Source organism: Plodia interpunctella, chromosome 30 (assembly GCF_027563975.2).
Source record: "Plodia interpunctella isolate USDA-ARS_2022_Savannah chromosome 30, ilPloInte3.2, whole genome shotgun sequence".
Lineage (NCBI taxonomy): Eukaryota > Metazoa > Arthropoda > Insecta > Lepidoptera > Pyralidae > Plodia > Plodia interpunctella.
This window is the reverse complement of record NC_071323.1, coordinates 678,259-695,711: the sequence shown is the minus strand read 5'-3', so window position 1 is coordinate 695,711 and position 17,453 is coordinate 678,259. Positions and strand designations below refer to the sequence as shown.

Here is a 17,453-nt window from a genome sequence, read left to right as displayed (position 1 = left end):
TAAAAATAAAAAAAAAACATCCGATAAGCCGTGAGCCTGTCTTATACATGATATTAAGCCTATTGCTACCATAAAATCATCGGCAAAATAAAACGCTAGTAAGTTCATTTCATAATCCAAAATGCCTTACTAAATAAAAAACGAAATTAAGATTTTAACACCGATTATTTTTGGTTATCATCGGCCATTTTATTGTCTTTATCATGGACGAATAAGGATGTACCGTGACCTACTTAGCATGACGATTGCGAATTAGTGGGACTGCGAATTCCTCTAGAACCAACAGCTTAATATGCTTTCCGAAACGCGGGCTTTACACATTATTGAACAGATCATGGCAATAATCGACCTTTGCTAAGTTGCGTGAACTATTTCGCCTCTTCATTGCTTATAATTTGCAACTCTTTTCGTTTCGTCAGTCTTGGCATACTCTGCGAGTTCGAAGGCTGAGCCCCCTTCATTCACCGCTTATTTAGACGATATAATGACGATGTAACGTGTCGCAGGTTCCCCACCAGGCAACACATGTCGTCTGGCGGGAAGATCTTCCCTTTGTGGCGGTCGAGCATATCACATCGCTCCTACTAGTACCCAATTCAATGTGGCTTTTGTCGATGACTTTTTAATAAAACCCCAATTTGATTTTCTTCAACGGCTCCTCGTTCGGATGATGCGTTCTTATATGACTTTGCAAACTGCACTTTTGCACGTACGCGTTATTGCAATACTGACAGACGAATCTCTTATCGTTATTATGTATTCGCATATGTTCCCTCAGAGTCTTACGCCTAGCATACGCCTTTTTGCACACTTCACATTGAAATTTCCTTTCCCCTACATGCTTTACCATATGGTGTTGCAACTGCGCTTTCGTGACAAATTTATCCGGGCAAATATCACAACAAAACTCCTTATGTCTTATGTGTACGTATTTTATATGCTTGGTTCTTTGGTTGTGTAGCGAAAAAACAGCTGGACATAAGTGGCACGCGTATTCAATTTTTTTGCCGTGAGATTCTTTGAGGTGTTTGAGTCTGTCTGGATAACTTTTGAAGGAGTCCTTGCAATACGGACATCGGTATCGATATTCTGGACCGTGGCTGATCGCCATGTGGCTGTTCTTCGAAGCTTTAGTAGGAAAGCTTTGATCGCATTTGGTACACTTATACTGCTCCTCGTTGGGAGTTTCGTGTATGACCAAATGCGCTTTGAGCCTTGATACCGCAGAAAACGCTTTGCCGCACTGAAAGCATATATTGTTCGGATAATGCTCGTTTATGTGAGTGTTTAATTTACTGAATACTTCGAACGTTTCATCACAATGGGTGCAAGGATAGTATTTTCCGTCTAACAAAAATGGCGTAACACCTAACCCGTGTTGTGCATTAAAATGTTTCTTATGTACATTTATTAAATGATCTTTAAGCGCGTCCAGATTATCTACATTTGTAAGACAGAGCTCGCATCTTAGATTAGATATGTCTATTTTAATGTTATCGAAATTGCGTGCGAAACGCATAGCCTCGATTTTATTTGGATGATCTAATACATGGAGGCGGACGTCTTTGAAATCTCCAAAATCCAGAGGGCAGAAGGCGCAAGTGAACTTGCCCCGAGACCACCTGAACGGACAGGCGTTGGAGCTCTCTATAATGATGGAGGCATTGACTTTCTCATCTGTAAACTGGCGCTTCGGTTTCCATTTTACTTTGTAGTCGATGAGCCCTAAAAACAAAAGAAAATTTCGATGAAACTCTATTGCCTTTAAGTTGGTAAACTTAAATGGCTCGTGCCGTCGCTGCTGTTGAACATATTTGACAATAGACTTATAAAACTGTGCAGCTTTTGTTGCCGCGTGAATTGTCTTGTTTGTAGTCGAATGGTTCATTAAGTTTTTATACATGTTCAACGAATATGTAAAATCAAAAGGAGAATGTAAGTACATATAGTTTTTTAATAGATATGGTGATTTCTCAGGAAGGTTTCGTTGTATAATTTATTATGGTTTTACCTGAGCAAGCAGGTTATAATATTCACCCTTTCTACGCCATTGTTTCCACATTAATATTATACATTTATGCCGCGGGCAACAGCTAGTAATTCATAGTCTCAATAGTTTCTCCTATACATATTTATGTTTCATTTGGGCAAACATTTACTTTGTTGGCTCGAATATTGAACTTAAACACTTTATAATACATACTTTTCTAATTTAATTCCGTTTAATTCCCGAAGTGTGATTCCGCGTGTTTTTGCAACTTCGAATTGGAGACGAAATGTTCATCGCATTGTTGACATTCGAATTTCTTATCTATATTAGTGTGAGCCAACTTATAATGTTGAGCTCTTTTCGATGCACTATCAAATGTTTTGGAGCAAGCTGGGCAATGATACTCCAACATTCGTTGTCCATGTTTATCAAACAAATGTTTTAATCGAGAATGGTAATGCGTAAACGTTTCTGGACAACGGGGACAGGAGTATCGTATGCCTTTATTGTGGACCTTCATTCTATGGCCAAATCGGGCCGCCCTGGTCTGGAATATTTCCGAACATTCTCCGCAAGCGAAAGCGCCAGTTTCATGAGATTGTACATGCCTCCTGTATCTAGATTTCGACATGAAAACTTTCCCGCATTCAGGGCAAACGTAGTTCTGGTAATGGCTGTTGATGTGTTCATTTAGTTTCGGGAATCTGTCGAATTTCATATAACATTTTTGACATTGGAAGCCATTGTTATCCAGTTTGAAAGGTACGACGCCATCACTGTAACCGGTGTAAAACATTTTACCATGACATGACACTAAATGATCTTTTAAATGATCAATATTATCAATATCGCAATGGCATATCCTACAGACTAAATCAGTGATATCGATTTTGAGCATATTATTTTCGCGTAATTTGCTGAAGATCATTTTAGTGGGGAGCTGTTTCAGGTGATGTTTGACGTGATGTCTCAAAGGGTCTATATCTGGGAATCTCTGGTCGCAGTACGAGCAGTAGAAAGTGCCGTGGAACCAGCGAAAGGCCCACGCGTAGGAACCTTCTAGAATGGTCATAGCGTTTCTCCTCATCATAGTTTTGGCTATACGTTTGTCTGATTCCTCTGGTAGCTCGTTGTTTGCTCGTCTCCTTCTACGCATTTGTCGAGCACTGACTACTTCCTTCAATTTCCTACCACGTTTAACTGGGCCAATATTATCCTTCGCATCCGCAATAGCGGAACCTAAAAAGAAAATACTTGATGAACTTTCAGCTGATACAAGTAAAGTACAGGATTAGTATTTTAAGAATGATATAGTGTTTTTCGTCGATGAAGTTAAAAAATTACACTCACAAGTGGCTGTAAAAATTTTAAAATTACAATTACAATTGAATTGAGCAATACAAACTAACGCCAGATGATATCACGTGGACGATTGTAAAGATATGGCTAGAACATTGTACTTTGACTATGGACTAGAACAATTCCTATTATAGGCCTATTCAAAGACGTCGTGGTAAGCTTAAGTATTGTGTTTAAGTAATGCAAATAGGGGATCAAACAGGTAATTAGAATTCGTAAAAAATATGTAAAATTTTCATAAGATACGTATATTTCAAAACATTTTGCGAATTATACATTACATCACGGTTCATTTATTTGTATGTGTGCGTATCACCTATCTATATATGTATCGGTAATCAGTACTATAATTTGATAGCATCTGTTGGCTCGATTTGATGATGAACACTAACGTGTGCCAACAACTGTGTTTTCTGTTTAAACACAGTCTCGCACCATTTACAGCTATAGTTAAAATCTTCATGGGTCTTCTGATGGCACGACAGCGCCTTGTTTCTCGAGAATCCCTTCCCACATACTTCACATTTAAATTTCCTCTCTCCAGTATGTCTTATTACGTGATTTTTCAACTCGTATTTCGTCTTGAACTGCCATTCGCAGTACGGACAGGGGAAGTCTCGCCGAGGAGGAAAATGCACGGAACGAACATGCATTGCACGTTTTCCACTGGTCTTAAAACTCATATCACAATGCGTGCATTCATACAACACTTCCTTTTCTCTATGAGCCTCTTTTAAATGCTTCATCCTATCGTAATAAGCTTCAAATCGCATGGTGCAATGGGGGCAACCGTAGCGCGGACCTTTCGCGTGCGCGTGCGCTTTGTGATAATCTCTAGCTACACGAATAGTGAAAACTTTCCCGCATTTATTACAGGGGAACTTTCCAGTGATATGCACTTCTGAATGTTTGCGCAGTCTCGGAGCGGTCATATAACCTTTGCCGCAAGTGGCACAAATGTAATGTTGATAATGACAATTCATGTGTTCGTAAAGTTTTAGGAAGTTATTGAATTTGTCATTGCAAACGATGCATTTCCAGGATTCTTTGTCCAAATTGAAAGGTAACACCCCATCGGGCTGTTCGATGTTGAAGAAGAAACCATGTTGGATAACATGGTGCCTCATTGAGGTAATATCGGTGAAGACCGCGCGGCAATATCTGCAGTTTGCTTGAGTGACGTCGACATTTATAAGAGGCATCTCTTTAAATTTGCTATATATATCTTTGATTGTGTGTTCGTTGGAGCAGATAGCGACGTGATTTCTGAGCATATTGCAGTCAGTGTAGGAAGCGTCACAGTAGGAGCATGTGAATTTGTTTTTTTTCCATCGGAAAGGCGTGAACGACCAACATTCAAGGATAGAATTTGTATTTTTCTTTATGACACTACGAGCTTCTGCGCGGGCGCTCCTTTGATACCTGCGCGTCGGAGTCTCCTGTATAAGGTTCGCTTGTTCAATGTTTACATTACTCTCATTGAATTGTCCTTCAGGTCCTAAAAATAGAAAATTTCGGGTCAGATTCTTGTTTTGTTCCGTTCCAAAGTCAATATGGAGAGGTTTGGTAATGTCTGTAATGGTTACGGAGAGAAATTTGCAAGCGCTATAATGAATTGTAATTAGTTACGAATATAGATACAGAATTATGTTTTTGTTCCTTACGGGGTAAACAGAGCTGATCGTCAAAAATAATCTATGTATTTTATTTCAAAAACGCGTAAAATGCGGACTCAAAGCCTTTATACCAGTCAACTAATAGGTGACGTAGAGAGATTACATACTCGTACATATCTATACTATTATTATAAAGAGGTAGCGTTTGTGAGTTTGTATTTTTGAGGTGGGTAATCTCCGAAAGTACCGAACCGATTTCAAAAATTATTTCACCATTAGAAAGGTACATTATCCAAGATTGCTATAGGCTATATATTTTATCTCAATTCCCACGAGAGTGAAGCTCCGGCAACATCTAGTAGGTAGATAAAAGGTTTGGATGTTTGTGGAATTGAGATTCATAGTGTCTGGTTACACCAAATCCAAGGCTTATGTGAAGAATCCCTATGAGACCCTTGATTGACATTTACAATCTGTGCCCGAGCAGAACCATTTTTCACGTTCTGTTAATTCGCTACCAGACCAGCATCGAATTATTATATTACGTTTTAGAGCGAATACTTATTGTAAAATTAAAATTATGTAACCAAAAAGTAACGGTAGTTTTTTTGCTAGACTTATATCAAGTTGGCGCTTATGTTATTTGCAAATAGTAGGGCTTCGAAGGACAGAAGTTTCTGGATAAAAATATATTTCAGGGAAGAACTTTCTGCTTAGCGAAGCTAATAAATCCGTTATAATATTATAAAGAGAAAAGTTTTGTATTTTTGTTTGTAATGAATAAACTCAAAAAGTACTGGGCCGATTTTGATGAGATTTGACACAAAGGTAGAGGAAATCTTTTGGGGTAGCCCGATGTGACGTATGGGGTACCACGCGACTCAGACGCTGTCATGTCTGGGGTTGTATATAAGTAGGTATATGCATCCAATCTTAAACGCTTTAACTATGCGTTCTAGATTTGTCGGTTTACATTGTGAGTGAACCATAGCGACATCTGTTCGTAGTGTTGCGAACCATCTGTGCGGCTTATATCGCCGTTGCGTATAGTCCGCTTTGTCTGCAGCGTTGAACATGCAGCCACCACCAGCCACAGATAATTCTACCTTTCCTTCAGCTCAGTAGATTTTCACAAACATTTGCATTATATGTTTAGTACCAACAGGAATTGGGATAGGTAATAAAAATAATATGCTTTGTATGAATCACTAATGCATGTAATTAACAATAGTATTGATAATTACAAATTGCGATTTAAATTAATATTTTTTCAGGTTATAAATATAGTTATATACATTACTGTAAATCGATATATATATATATATATATATATACAATCTAGAACATAAATGCATAAAAAGTCAGCAACGTGTCAACGTCACGTGACAACGTAGGCTTGCTCATCATTGCTCATCATCAACAATCTCATTGCTCCATCGTGCTTCTTTTATAAGTTTTAAATAGCTGCGTTATTTTACATAGATACTACTAGATTTTGATACTATATACAATATGCGTCGACGGACGTAAATGCAACTGAGGATGACGGAACAATGGGGCCGGGTCCAAACGCCAAGCGTATTATCGCGAACAAATATCCTCCACATTTTGATCAGCATAGGAAATATGTTTACAAGGACCACTGACGGGTTTGCCAGACGTCCCGTTTTTGGCGGGATTTTTGACTCCAGAATTCACTGTCACGCTCGGGACATCTCTGTCCCGCTTTATTGAATTTGCAGCCAGCTTCCACGAAACACATTTAATAAAGTTTATAATTGAAAATAGATCTACGCCACAAATTACTGTATACAATTCCATGGACAAATAAGTGTTGCCCGCTTTTACTTAGATGTCGCTGTGATGAGTAAAAATGTGGAAAATAAACTTAGGTATGACACCTATATATTTTGTGCCAACACTGGTTTGCTCAGTTACTGCTCAGTTATTCGGCGTACTCTACTTTATTCCAAACCAAATACTGTCTGTGGTTCATCAAATGTTTACGATACTAATACTGTACAAACTATACCAATAGGTACATACATACATATTTTATTAAATTCCAAAAGTCACGCTACTGCTGACATATTGAGGAATCCCCACTACAATCTCCTACATAAATTATAAAGATCAATCGTTCCTATGACTGCCAGAAGGCGAAGAGTTGTCAAGACATCGCTCAACATCGAGTTGACAGGAGACAGTTTTAACAATTATTTAGATAAGACTAAATTTAATGTGCCAACGGTAATTTAAGGAAGGCCAGCGCCCCAGCAGTGGGAACGTTAAATTAGCTGTTGATGATGATGATGAACGACCAAAATTCAGTTATGAATAGGCACATAATGAAGACATAAAAATCAAGATTTCATTTAGACTTTCATAACAAGAAAGCCGGAAAATTAATCGTCCCACTTCAACTCAGCTACATCAGGTAAATAAAGGAAAAACTGGGATGGCAATTAGCTATTGAATGACAACAATGGAAGGAAGTCCACAGCTCTTAAATTTGAGTTGATGATGACTTTTTAAACAGGTGTGACCACTTAGTGTGAAGAGAAATATCAAACGTGAAAATGCTTTTTCGTTATGTGCTTATCGAGTGATAATTTTGTAGCGAAAACTCTAGAACAATTGCCACAAGGGAAGCTGTATTCAGACTCTTTTTTCGTTCGATGCGCTTTCACATTGTGGTGGTACTTCTGAGACCGTGTTTTAAATGTCATATGGCACGTTGTACACTCGTACATTTCCGCCCCGGGCTTGTAATTGTGAATCTCCATGAGATGCCGTTTCCTCAGCTCCCAAGTCGCGAACCTCGGCTTCTCTTTACAGTAAACGCACATGTAGGGTAATGTCGTGTGCTGGGTTTTGATATGTATATTCCGCTCTTCCAAAGTCGTGAAAGTTGCGACGCATCTGCTGCAGGTATACTTATTATCGTGGGGTATCTTCGTGTGCGCGATCAATGCTGATTCGGTAATGAATCCTTCACCGCACGTGTCGCAAACGTAATTTTGATAATGTTCTGATGTGTGCTTTTTTAAGGATATGAAATCGGTGAATTGGATGTTGCATATGGCACACTTCCAGCACGATCCGTCATTTAGTTTGAAAGGCAACACCCCAGGTTGGACTTCATCATTGATAGGTTGTTTGTGATCATTTTTAAGATGCGCTATCAAATCGTCTAAACTATCGATACGCATAAAACATAGCTTACACTGTAAGTCTGTAATGTCTACTTTGAGGAACTCTTTTCGAAGTTTTCTGTTGAATACGTTCTGGACGTCGAAGTTTGCATGTCTCGCGGCCATATGCGTTCTTAGACCGTTGGGATCGTTGGACTGGACGCGGCAAAATACGCAATTGAAATTCTGACCCCACGTTCTGAAGGGGCACGCTGTGGAACACTGAAGTATAATTTCAGTGTTGCTACGATGTTGTAATGCTTTCCCGAATCTAGGTTTGTACGTTAATTTGTAGCATTTGAAGTTCCTTTCGTGCTGCCGTAAGCCGTGCTCGGACAGAAAAGTAGCACTGCATTTGTCGCATGTGAAAATCTTGACATGGCTCCTTAAATGTCCGTTGATTTGTGAGAATTCCGAAAACGTTTTATCGCATTCTGAACACATCCACAAACCATTCGGACCTTGTCTGTACGGTAACACTCCAAATGACACTTCAAAATTAACAGGAACACCGTGATCTCTGGACAAATGCGACATGAATACGTCTACCGTTGGCATGTATTGGGAACAAAGCTTGCACTTGAATTCTGTCAGATCAATCTTTAAGTCGTCAACGACCTTATAAAATGCGCTGTTAAAATCCGCGTTACCATGCTCAGTCTTCAAGTGTTCCCTCAAAGCTGACATTGGCTCAAATTCGTCATGGCAATAGGAGCAGACGATTCTATTGAATCTCGTCTTAAATGGGTAAGCGGTTGAATGTTTTAGAACTAACACAGCATTTTGCCGCTGCGGATTCTGGTTTACGGATCGTTCGAATAGACGCTTTTTCGACTTTCTTTCTTTCTTAACGATTCCGTCAAGTTCCTTTCTCGACCCTAAAAAAGAAAAGAGCTTTATCATTATCACATTCTATTACATCGTTTACGTGCTTAACAAATAGATTTCTAAACTATTGTTCTCATGCTACAAGTGCCTATAATCGTACATTCCGTTTCACATGTCAAAATGTTTTTTCGCCGTGTGCTTGTCCAGGAACAGTTTTGTTGTAAACGCTTTCGGGCAATGTGCACAGAGATAGTTTAATTCGGAATCTTTCTTGACCCTGTGCGTCCTCGCCATATGATTGTATTTCCCCGATCGTGTCTTAAAAGTCTTTTGGCACGTTGTACATTCGTATTTGTCCGCGCCAGTTTTGTAATTGTGCACCTCGATCAAGTGTTTTTTGCGCAATTCCCAATTGGAAAATCTCGGTTTCTCTTTGCAATATGTACACATATAAGGCATATTAGTATGCTGTGTCTTCAAATGTATGTTCCTTTCGTCTAGCGTCGTAAATGTTGCTACACATCTGCTACAACTGTATTTATTTTCATGTGGCACTTTCGTATGTGCTACCATAGCTGATTCAGTAATGAATCCTTCGCCACACGTGTCACAAACGTAATTCTGGAAGTGTTCCGACGTATGTTTCTTAAGGGACACGAAATCTTTGAATTCGTTTTGACACATCGTACATTTCCAAACAGATCCGTCGTTCAATCTAAACGGTAAAACGCCTAACTGAGCGTCAGAATTTATAGGTTGTTGATGATCATTCTTCAAGTGATACGTCAACGTATCAAAATTATCAATAGCCATGAAGCACAGCTTACATTGAAGATCCGTTATATCAATCTTCAAAAACTCTTTCCCTAATTTCTTGTAGAACGCTGCGTTGACATCATAATTCGCGTGTCTTGTAGCCATATGGTTTCTCAAGCTGATCGGATCATTAGACTGGACTCTACAGAAAATACAATTAAAGTTATTCATCCAAGTCCTGAAAGGGCATGCCGTTGAATATTGCAATATTATTTGTGCGTTCGTTCGCGGCTTCAAATCTCTGCCGTTCCTAGCTTTATAGGCTGTGCGAAAACACTTCACTTGCCTATGGTGATCCCGCAAAGCGTGTTCTGATACGAACATAGTGCCACATTTATCACAGCTGAAGTTCATAAAGTGTGTATTGATATGTTTTTTGAATAACACGAAGTCCGTGAAATACCTTTGACAGTATACGCAAACATAACGATTATCAAAATCCTGCTTGAAAGGCAGTACTCCAAAACGCGAGTTGAACTTAACAGACTTGCCATGATCTTGAGATAAATGCGCCATTAATGTATCAACATCTTGCAATTCTACCGAGCAAATTTTACATTTTAAATCAGTTATATCAACGTTTATAAGATTGTCTTTGATTCTGTAGAATACGTTTTTGAAGTCAGAGTTTTGGTGCTCCGACATGTGAGCACGCAACGGGACCAAAGTATCGAAATCTTCGTGGCAATAAGCGCAGAGGATTTGGTAAAATCTGGTTTTAAATGGGTAGGCGGTGGAAAACTTCAGAATTAGTTCGGCATTACGCCGCTGTGGCGTCCTGTAAACAAGGACTATTTTCTTTTTTGTCTCATCACAACGCCCGTGGATTTCCAACTTGGCCCCTAGAAACAAAAAAGGAAATGGTCAGTGTTTCTGGTGAACTTGCAGTTTCGTTTCGTAGGTTATTCAGTGCGGTGCACTTAGTCCAATATAGTAGGTAATTCTATTTGGTCTAAGAGTACATTGGTCGAGTAGTAGGCCGAAGATAAGCGTTCGTGAGTTTGTATGTTTGAGGCGAGTAATCTCCGAAACTGCCGAACCGAAATCGGTTCGGTAGTTTCCGAGATTCTTTTACCATTAGAATGGTACATTATCCAAGATTGTTACAGGCTATATTTTATCTCAAAAAAGGTGTGAAGTACCGGGCAACATCTAGTTATCTATATTAACATTATACGTAACGAGGATATTTATTTTCACGTTGTGTGCTAAGTCACGTTGTGTGGACGGTTCAAAACTGAAGCATTAGATAGTTCATCTTGGCCTCAACAAGATTCCCAGTTTTCGCGTATATGTATATAAGTCTACTAACGCTTTGTTAGTAGGTGACTAGGACTGAATTTCGTGTTGAAATATAGATTTTTATTAGGTATATCTAACTAGTGGCCCAGCCCGGCTTCTCTCGGATAAAACCATAAGTTTTATACTATCGTATCTTTATATATGTAACGGATAAACCCGTAAGTACTAATTGATATTTGTAATAATTGTATCAATTGTCTAAATATGACAATGTCAGAATGACGTTGCGTCACTTTCACCATCGCGCTATAAGAACGGCCGTTACACTGATTAGGGGCTATTACTTATTAGTAAGTGAGTGATTCGATCGAACATCAGCAATTCTGGACATGACGTGAACATGTGACTTTACTGAAGTATAGTAGTTTATATTGAAGTTTCACAGAGAACTTTACATGTACGTTTAGGTCTAGGAGCTAGATGTCCTGATTATGGTTGCTAGATCTAGATATCTTGATAGTAATGTTTCTTTGTTAGTGTACATGTTTTATGGGCAATAAAGTTCATTTAATAATTAAGTATTCTTTATTTAATCATATGACAATCAAAATGCAACAATCATTTGACAATCAAACCTCAAACGTGACTTCTGGATGGTGAGCCTTCATGTGTCCTTTTAAGCTAACTTTTTGAGCAAATTGCTTACTACAAATATTACACGAGAATCGTTTCACATCGCTATGTATCCACATATGTTGTTTCAGACTCTTGTCCCTAGAGAATGACTTGCAGCAGACAGGGCAAACGAAAAACTTCTCCCCGGTATGTCCAAGCTTATGATTCTCTAGTTCATGCTTAAAAGTAAATTTCAGACCGCAAGACGAACACGCGAAACTATCATCTGTGTGCGCCAGTTTGAAATGGTTGTAAAACTGCTTCCTGTTCTTGTATACCGATGGGCAGTCAGGACAGACGTACGTACGCTGCGGTTCCTCATGAACCTGTGTCAAATGCTGGCGTTTCTTTTCCCAGGAGCTGAATCTCTCCCCGCAATGCACGCAACAGAACGCCCAGCACTTTTTCGACTCTTTCAGATGCTGTCTCTTCTCCTCCAATGTCTCGAACTCACTCCAACATCTCCTGCATTGCTGTTTCCCCGAATGGGAGCATCTCACGTGGTATTTCAACGCTTCGTTGGTCAGATAGTTTCTGCCGCACACGTCGCAAGTGTACTCCAGAAAGTGGGTGGCCGTGTGCCGACAGAGTTTGGTCAAAGTTGGCATTTTTTTGTCACAATGATAGCATATCAAGTTGTCTTTAAATAGCCTGTACGGCTGCAGGCCAATGCCATATTTGAGCTTTATCAGCGAATCGTGATATTCGTTTATATGCTTCGCGGCAGAATCGAGATTGTCGAATTCTTGTTGGCAATTTCGACACTTGATGTCGGAGCAATCAACTTTTAAACAGTCTTTTCTGTATCCGCAATGAGCGAAGGCCGTGGAGAGGGTAAACGTTTCGTGTTTTTCGTGCATGTGATGTCTATAAAGCGCCGGGTCGTCATACTCCTCCCAACAATATACGCACACCATGAGGGCACCTCGTGTTCTGAACGGGTGAACTGTCATATATTGCAACACGACCTCGGCGTTCCGTTTCGCCATTGCGTGTTTGACTGGGTCTAGAAAAAGAAAAAAAATCTTTGACTTTTATTGCCTTCCATGAATCACTTTGAGATTAATTGAAAATTTCCTTTCGAGTCCAGTAGTAAAGAGTTATAACTGTGAAGGTATGTTTGTCCTTCTATCACGTCAAAGCTGAGCATTGGATTGAGGTGATCTCTGGTACGGATTAGTTGGAGAACTGAAGAGTAACATAGTCCAACTTTTATCGCGGGCGCAGCCGATAAGGTTGTAGTGATATTAATAATGAAGGCAAGTCGTGTCGTGAAATACTAGTTTAGTTTAAATGACTAGTTCTATTCGATGCCAAATCGTATAGTTAAGACTTCGCAGATCATCATACCGAGCCGACAGATACAGTATCACATCTTTATCCATTACACAAGAAGTCAAAGTAAAAGAATTACTTGAACCGAGTTGCGTTGGAATCGTTCAGTAAAAGCTGACGGTATGACTGCTGGCCTTTGTTAAGCCTACAGTGACATCGATATAGAAAATGATAATTTTATAATTTCATGTTATTATCAGATAAGCATACAGAGATATTCTATTCTTCATAGTCTTTTTCCTCATGGCTGGAGGCCGTGGTCATTACATGGAACGAAACACAACAACTTTCTTGGCACTATTAATAGACTGGTTCGCCATCGCCTTCCCCATTTCACACACAAGTTAATAATCAACAGCGTGCAGGTTTCCTCACGATGTTTCCCCTTCACCGGAAGCAAGTGATGATCGATGAAAACTACCAATACATGAGTCAGATTGGTATACTTATGTGGCACGAGTAAGATTCGAAGGTGGGACCTTTCGATCCATTGGCTGTCTTAACCATTACACCGTGGTGGTGTGGTGCTCCAAGACCAAGCCAGCGTAGCCAAATAAAACACATCAACACGTCTTATCATCAACAAGGGGCAGAATGGTCGTTATAAGGTAGCGTATGACGACAATAGATATTCGCGCTCTGTCCCATTCCTTGTCGATCTACCTAGCGGCCGCTCCCGGCTTCGCTCAGGTAAAACCACAATAAATTACACACCTAAACCTTGCTCATTAATTACACTATCTATTAACCCTTCGATCCTGGAGGTGATAAAAACAATAGGATAGTTGCCAAGGTCAGAATTGGTCAGAATTGACAGAAAGGACAGAATTGTAAAAAATATGTATAATCTAGATAAAATAGATATATTTAGGATCATTATGATAATTCATAGACTGTAACAATGCAGCTGGATCTAAATACGAAGATTTAAAATTGTTGTAAAGTCCGTTTCAAAAAGTATGTGTCTACGCCGCGACAACCAATGATGAGGCGAGAATATTGCGCGATGCCCACAACGCCCAATCGCAGCCAAGCAGTCTCCCCGGATCCCGCATAGTCCGTGCATTATATTGTGACGTCGCCCGATGGGCCTCCTATTCTTGTCTTTTACACTGTCACGGCACGCTCGTGTTGCTACCCATATAGCCCTCCCCCCATTTGAATATAACAGTAAAATTCTCAAGAGTTTTTTTTTCTCCTTGTTCGATCACGAACAGTATGTAAACATAATAAAAATAAATTTAACCATCACAAATAACAAAAATTCTGTAACAACTTTTGTTAAGAAACCATCACCATAAAAGTAATATTTAATGTAACTGTCGAACAAACATATCTTTCTTCGCGAACATTTTCGCACGTTGTGACGTCACTTGTCCGTGTCATTTAGTACGGAGCGTTTGGACGAGTCCAAAAATGTGTGATTTTATTTTTGTCATATCTTCGAAAGCATTGTCATTATCACAGTATTTTTTTCACTGGTGTTTCTAATGATATAAGAGCCTTCGAATAGTCATCAAAACAAAAGTTTGCCAACTAGCCTATTGAACAAAAACAGGATCGCGTCAGTTCGGGCCGCGCGAGAAATGATGGCTTAAAATAAAATCTGAATAACCTGCATCAAAATCCAATGCGTAGTTTTAAGATCTAGGGATAGACGGATAGACAGCGGGCAGCGACTTTCGTTTTATACTATAAGTGATACGCGTTTCTCTTGTATCAAAGAAACAAAATTTATCACGAAGTCTACAATTTCCTCGGTCTAATCTATACTATTATTATAAAGAGGTAAGCGTTTGTGAGTTTTTATGTTTGAGACGGGTAATCTTCGAAACTACAGAACCGATTTCAAAAATTCTTTCACCACTAGCTGGTACCTTATCCAAGATTGTGCTATAAGGCTATATTTTATCACAAAATTCCCACGGAAGCGAAGCCACGGGCAACATCTAATTAAGTATAAATATAGAACTAATATCCAACAACACATGAAAGCTGGTTGAAAAATGATACAAAGGCGTTGCATTTTAACAAAACTTAAGTTTTATTTAAAAAAATCATATAATTCACTTACATGACAATCTTAATATACATCCACGCGAACGAAGCCGCGATTAAGAGCTAGTACTAATTAAAACATTAGTTTTTAGAAGCACGATATAGACAACATTTCATGTATTCTTACATTTTTAATTCGCTTAAAATATTGTATACGAATCGAAGACAAATAAGAATAATTCGAAATAAGACGAATATTTGTGCATTCGATGGAGCAGTTCTGTTCGTCTGTATACAGAGTGTATATTATACAGCATTTACACTAGCTGCGCCCCGGGGCTTCGCTTTCTTCGCATCCTAAATGCGTTGATATTTGTGTGTATGTATGTTTGTCACTTCCATGCAAAATCTACTGGGCCGAACTCATAGGGTACTCAGAAATTCCCACGGGAGCGAAGCCCCCGGGCGCAGCTAGTATTGCACATTTTTCTTATATCATTTGCACTATCTCGTCATACCACTCAACTATAATTAATCAATCAGCATTTGTTTCATTTAGAAGCACTCATTTCTAGTCGTGGACGTTATTTCAACCAACCTTTTTGTTCAACTGTTGCTGTATGGTCAACGATCCAATTGGTTTAATCATAACTGAAAATGTAGTTGGAATACCCAACTGGTTTGCTTCCAACGTAGTCGCGCGCGGCACGAGCCGCGAGCGCGAGACGTGAGAGACCGAACGTAGAAAGAAAAAAAAACTTTTTTTTTTCTAACTTATTATTGTTTTCAACTGTTTTGCCTACGTGCAATGCGTTGAGCCAAAAACGCAACGGAACGTTATATAAAACCAGTTGGCAACGGCAACCGGTTTAGTAACTAGTTGCTCGTTGATCAAAAACAGTTTAGTTTCGTTGTTTCGTCGAAAAACGCCAACAACCCACCACTACTCATTCCTAATCTCATCTGGGTTGAATATACAAGGAATGAAGTGTAAAAATAAATCACTTTGTGACTACAGTTTCAACATCTATAATATGTTATCTGCCCTGACTCCAGTCAGACACCAGTGTAAGCCCTGTTTATAAGCTTCCAACTTCCAACTTTATACTAATTTCGCGTCGCCCTATTCGTCACAGACTATAAGCATTATTTAAAGGTGATTAGTAACAGTACCTATATTTTATGTGCAATACATGGTTGTTACGTTGTAAATAGATTAATATTAAGTCAAAACATGACCAACATGTAATACAGAGGGAAGCGTTTGTGAGTTTGAGGCGGAATCTGCGAAACTACTGGACCGATTTCAAAAATTCTTTCATCATTGGAAAGGTACATTATCCAAGATTGCTATAGGCTATATTTTATCTCAAAATTCCCGCGGGAGCGAAGCCCCGGGCTACATCTAGTTACTGATATATTTACAACGTAACATACCTATTGTATTGTATGTACTGAGCGAGGGACTAGGACGCGAGAGGGACTTTGAGAACGTTTGAGTTTTGATCATCTTGGATATCCCCTATCAGCTCCCTAATCATGTGCAGTCAAAAGATCCTAAAAAAATCTCTGTTTCGCATTAGATTGGAACTCATCAGAGCGATGGTTGGACTTGAAATGAACACTGAATTTGTTCATGTCAGGAAAAACCATTTTGCATTCCGGACACACGTAAGACTTCTTCTGAATGCCATGCGCCTCCTTCTGATGGACATTACGTAGATTCCCCGACTTGAAACGTTGGAAGCAAATATTGCAAGAGTATCTCCAACAGTTGGGCGACTCTGCGAGATGTTTGCGTTTAGCCAGAACAGATTCGAAGACAACTTTACACTTCTCACAGATCCTTTGCTCCGAACTGATCGTGTGCGTGAACCTCACGTGATGCAACAGTGAAGACGACGTCAAAAACGATTTACCGCAAGTCTCGCACGTACACTTTCGGAAGTGCGACTGCGTGTGACGGCTCAGAGCGCGAAGCGTCGAAAATTTCACCGGACAAAGAGCGCACACGAGTTGATCGGTCACGAATCTAAAAGGCTGAACCCCTAAATCGAAACTGAAATCAATGGGTTTGCTGTGAGCATTCACAAGATGGTTGGCAGCGTCTTCGAGGACTTCAAACTTTTCGTGGCACTCCCTACATTTAAGGTCGCTGCAATCTACTTTAATATAACCCTCGGGGATATGGGCGAAGGACGCGCGGATGCTAAACTGTTGGTGTTGGCTACTCATATGCTGTCGGAAGACCGCGGGGTCATCATAATTCTCGCAGCAATGCACGCACACCATGGAACTTTCTGGCAGTTTGAAGGGATACGCTGTCGTACACTCCACAATGATCTGAGCATTCTGCCTCGCGTAGAACATCGGCGTTAGCTCTAGAACAAAGAGAATTTC

At 39.6% G+C, this 17,453-nt stretch overlaps 2 protein-coding genes across 15 annotated transcripts in view; both read right to left on the bottom strand.

Annotated features, from left to right (window-relative positions):
- The window catches only part of LOC128682614 (golgin subfamily A member 6-like protein 22), a 163,722-nt gene that overhangs the window by 26,548 nt on the left and 119,721 nt on the right, over window positions 1-17,453 (bottom strand). The window lies entirely within an intron of this gene.
- The window catches only part of LOC128682613 (gastrula zinc finger protein XlCGF57.1-like), a 78,025-nt gene that overhangs the window by 30,503 nt on the left and 30,069 nt on the right, over window positions 1-17,453 (bottom strand). Inside the window, exons 5-6 of one of the 14 annotated variants that reach the window (XM_053767437.2) lie at window positions 9,148-10,645; window positions 8,905-9,037 (exon numbers count right to left, since the gene is read on the bottom strand). The exons of 6 other annotated variants lie outside the window; for them this stretch is intronic. In XM_053767437.2, the coding sequence (XP_053623412.1) occupies window positions 9,156-10,645 (1,490 nt within the window). In that variant the 3' untranslated portion in view covers window positions 8,905-9,037; window positions 9,148-9,155. 7 more of the 14 variants (XM_053767444.1, XM_053767451.2, XM_053767438.1 and 4 more) reach the window with 7 other exon arrangements.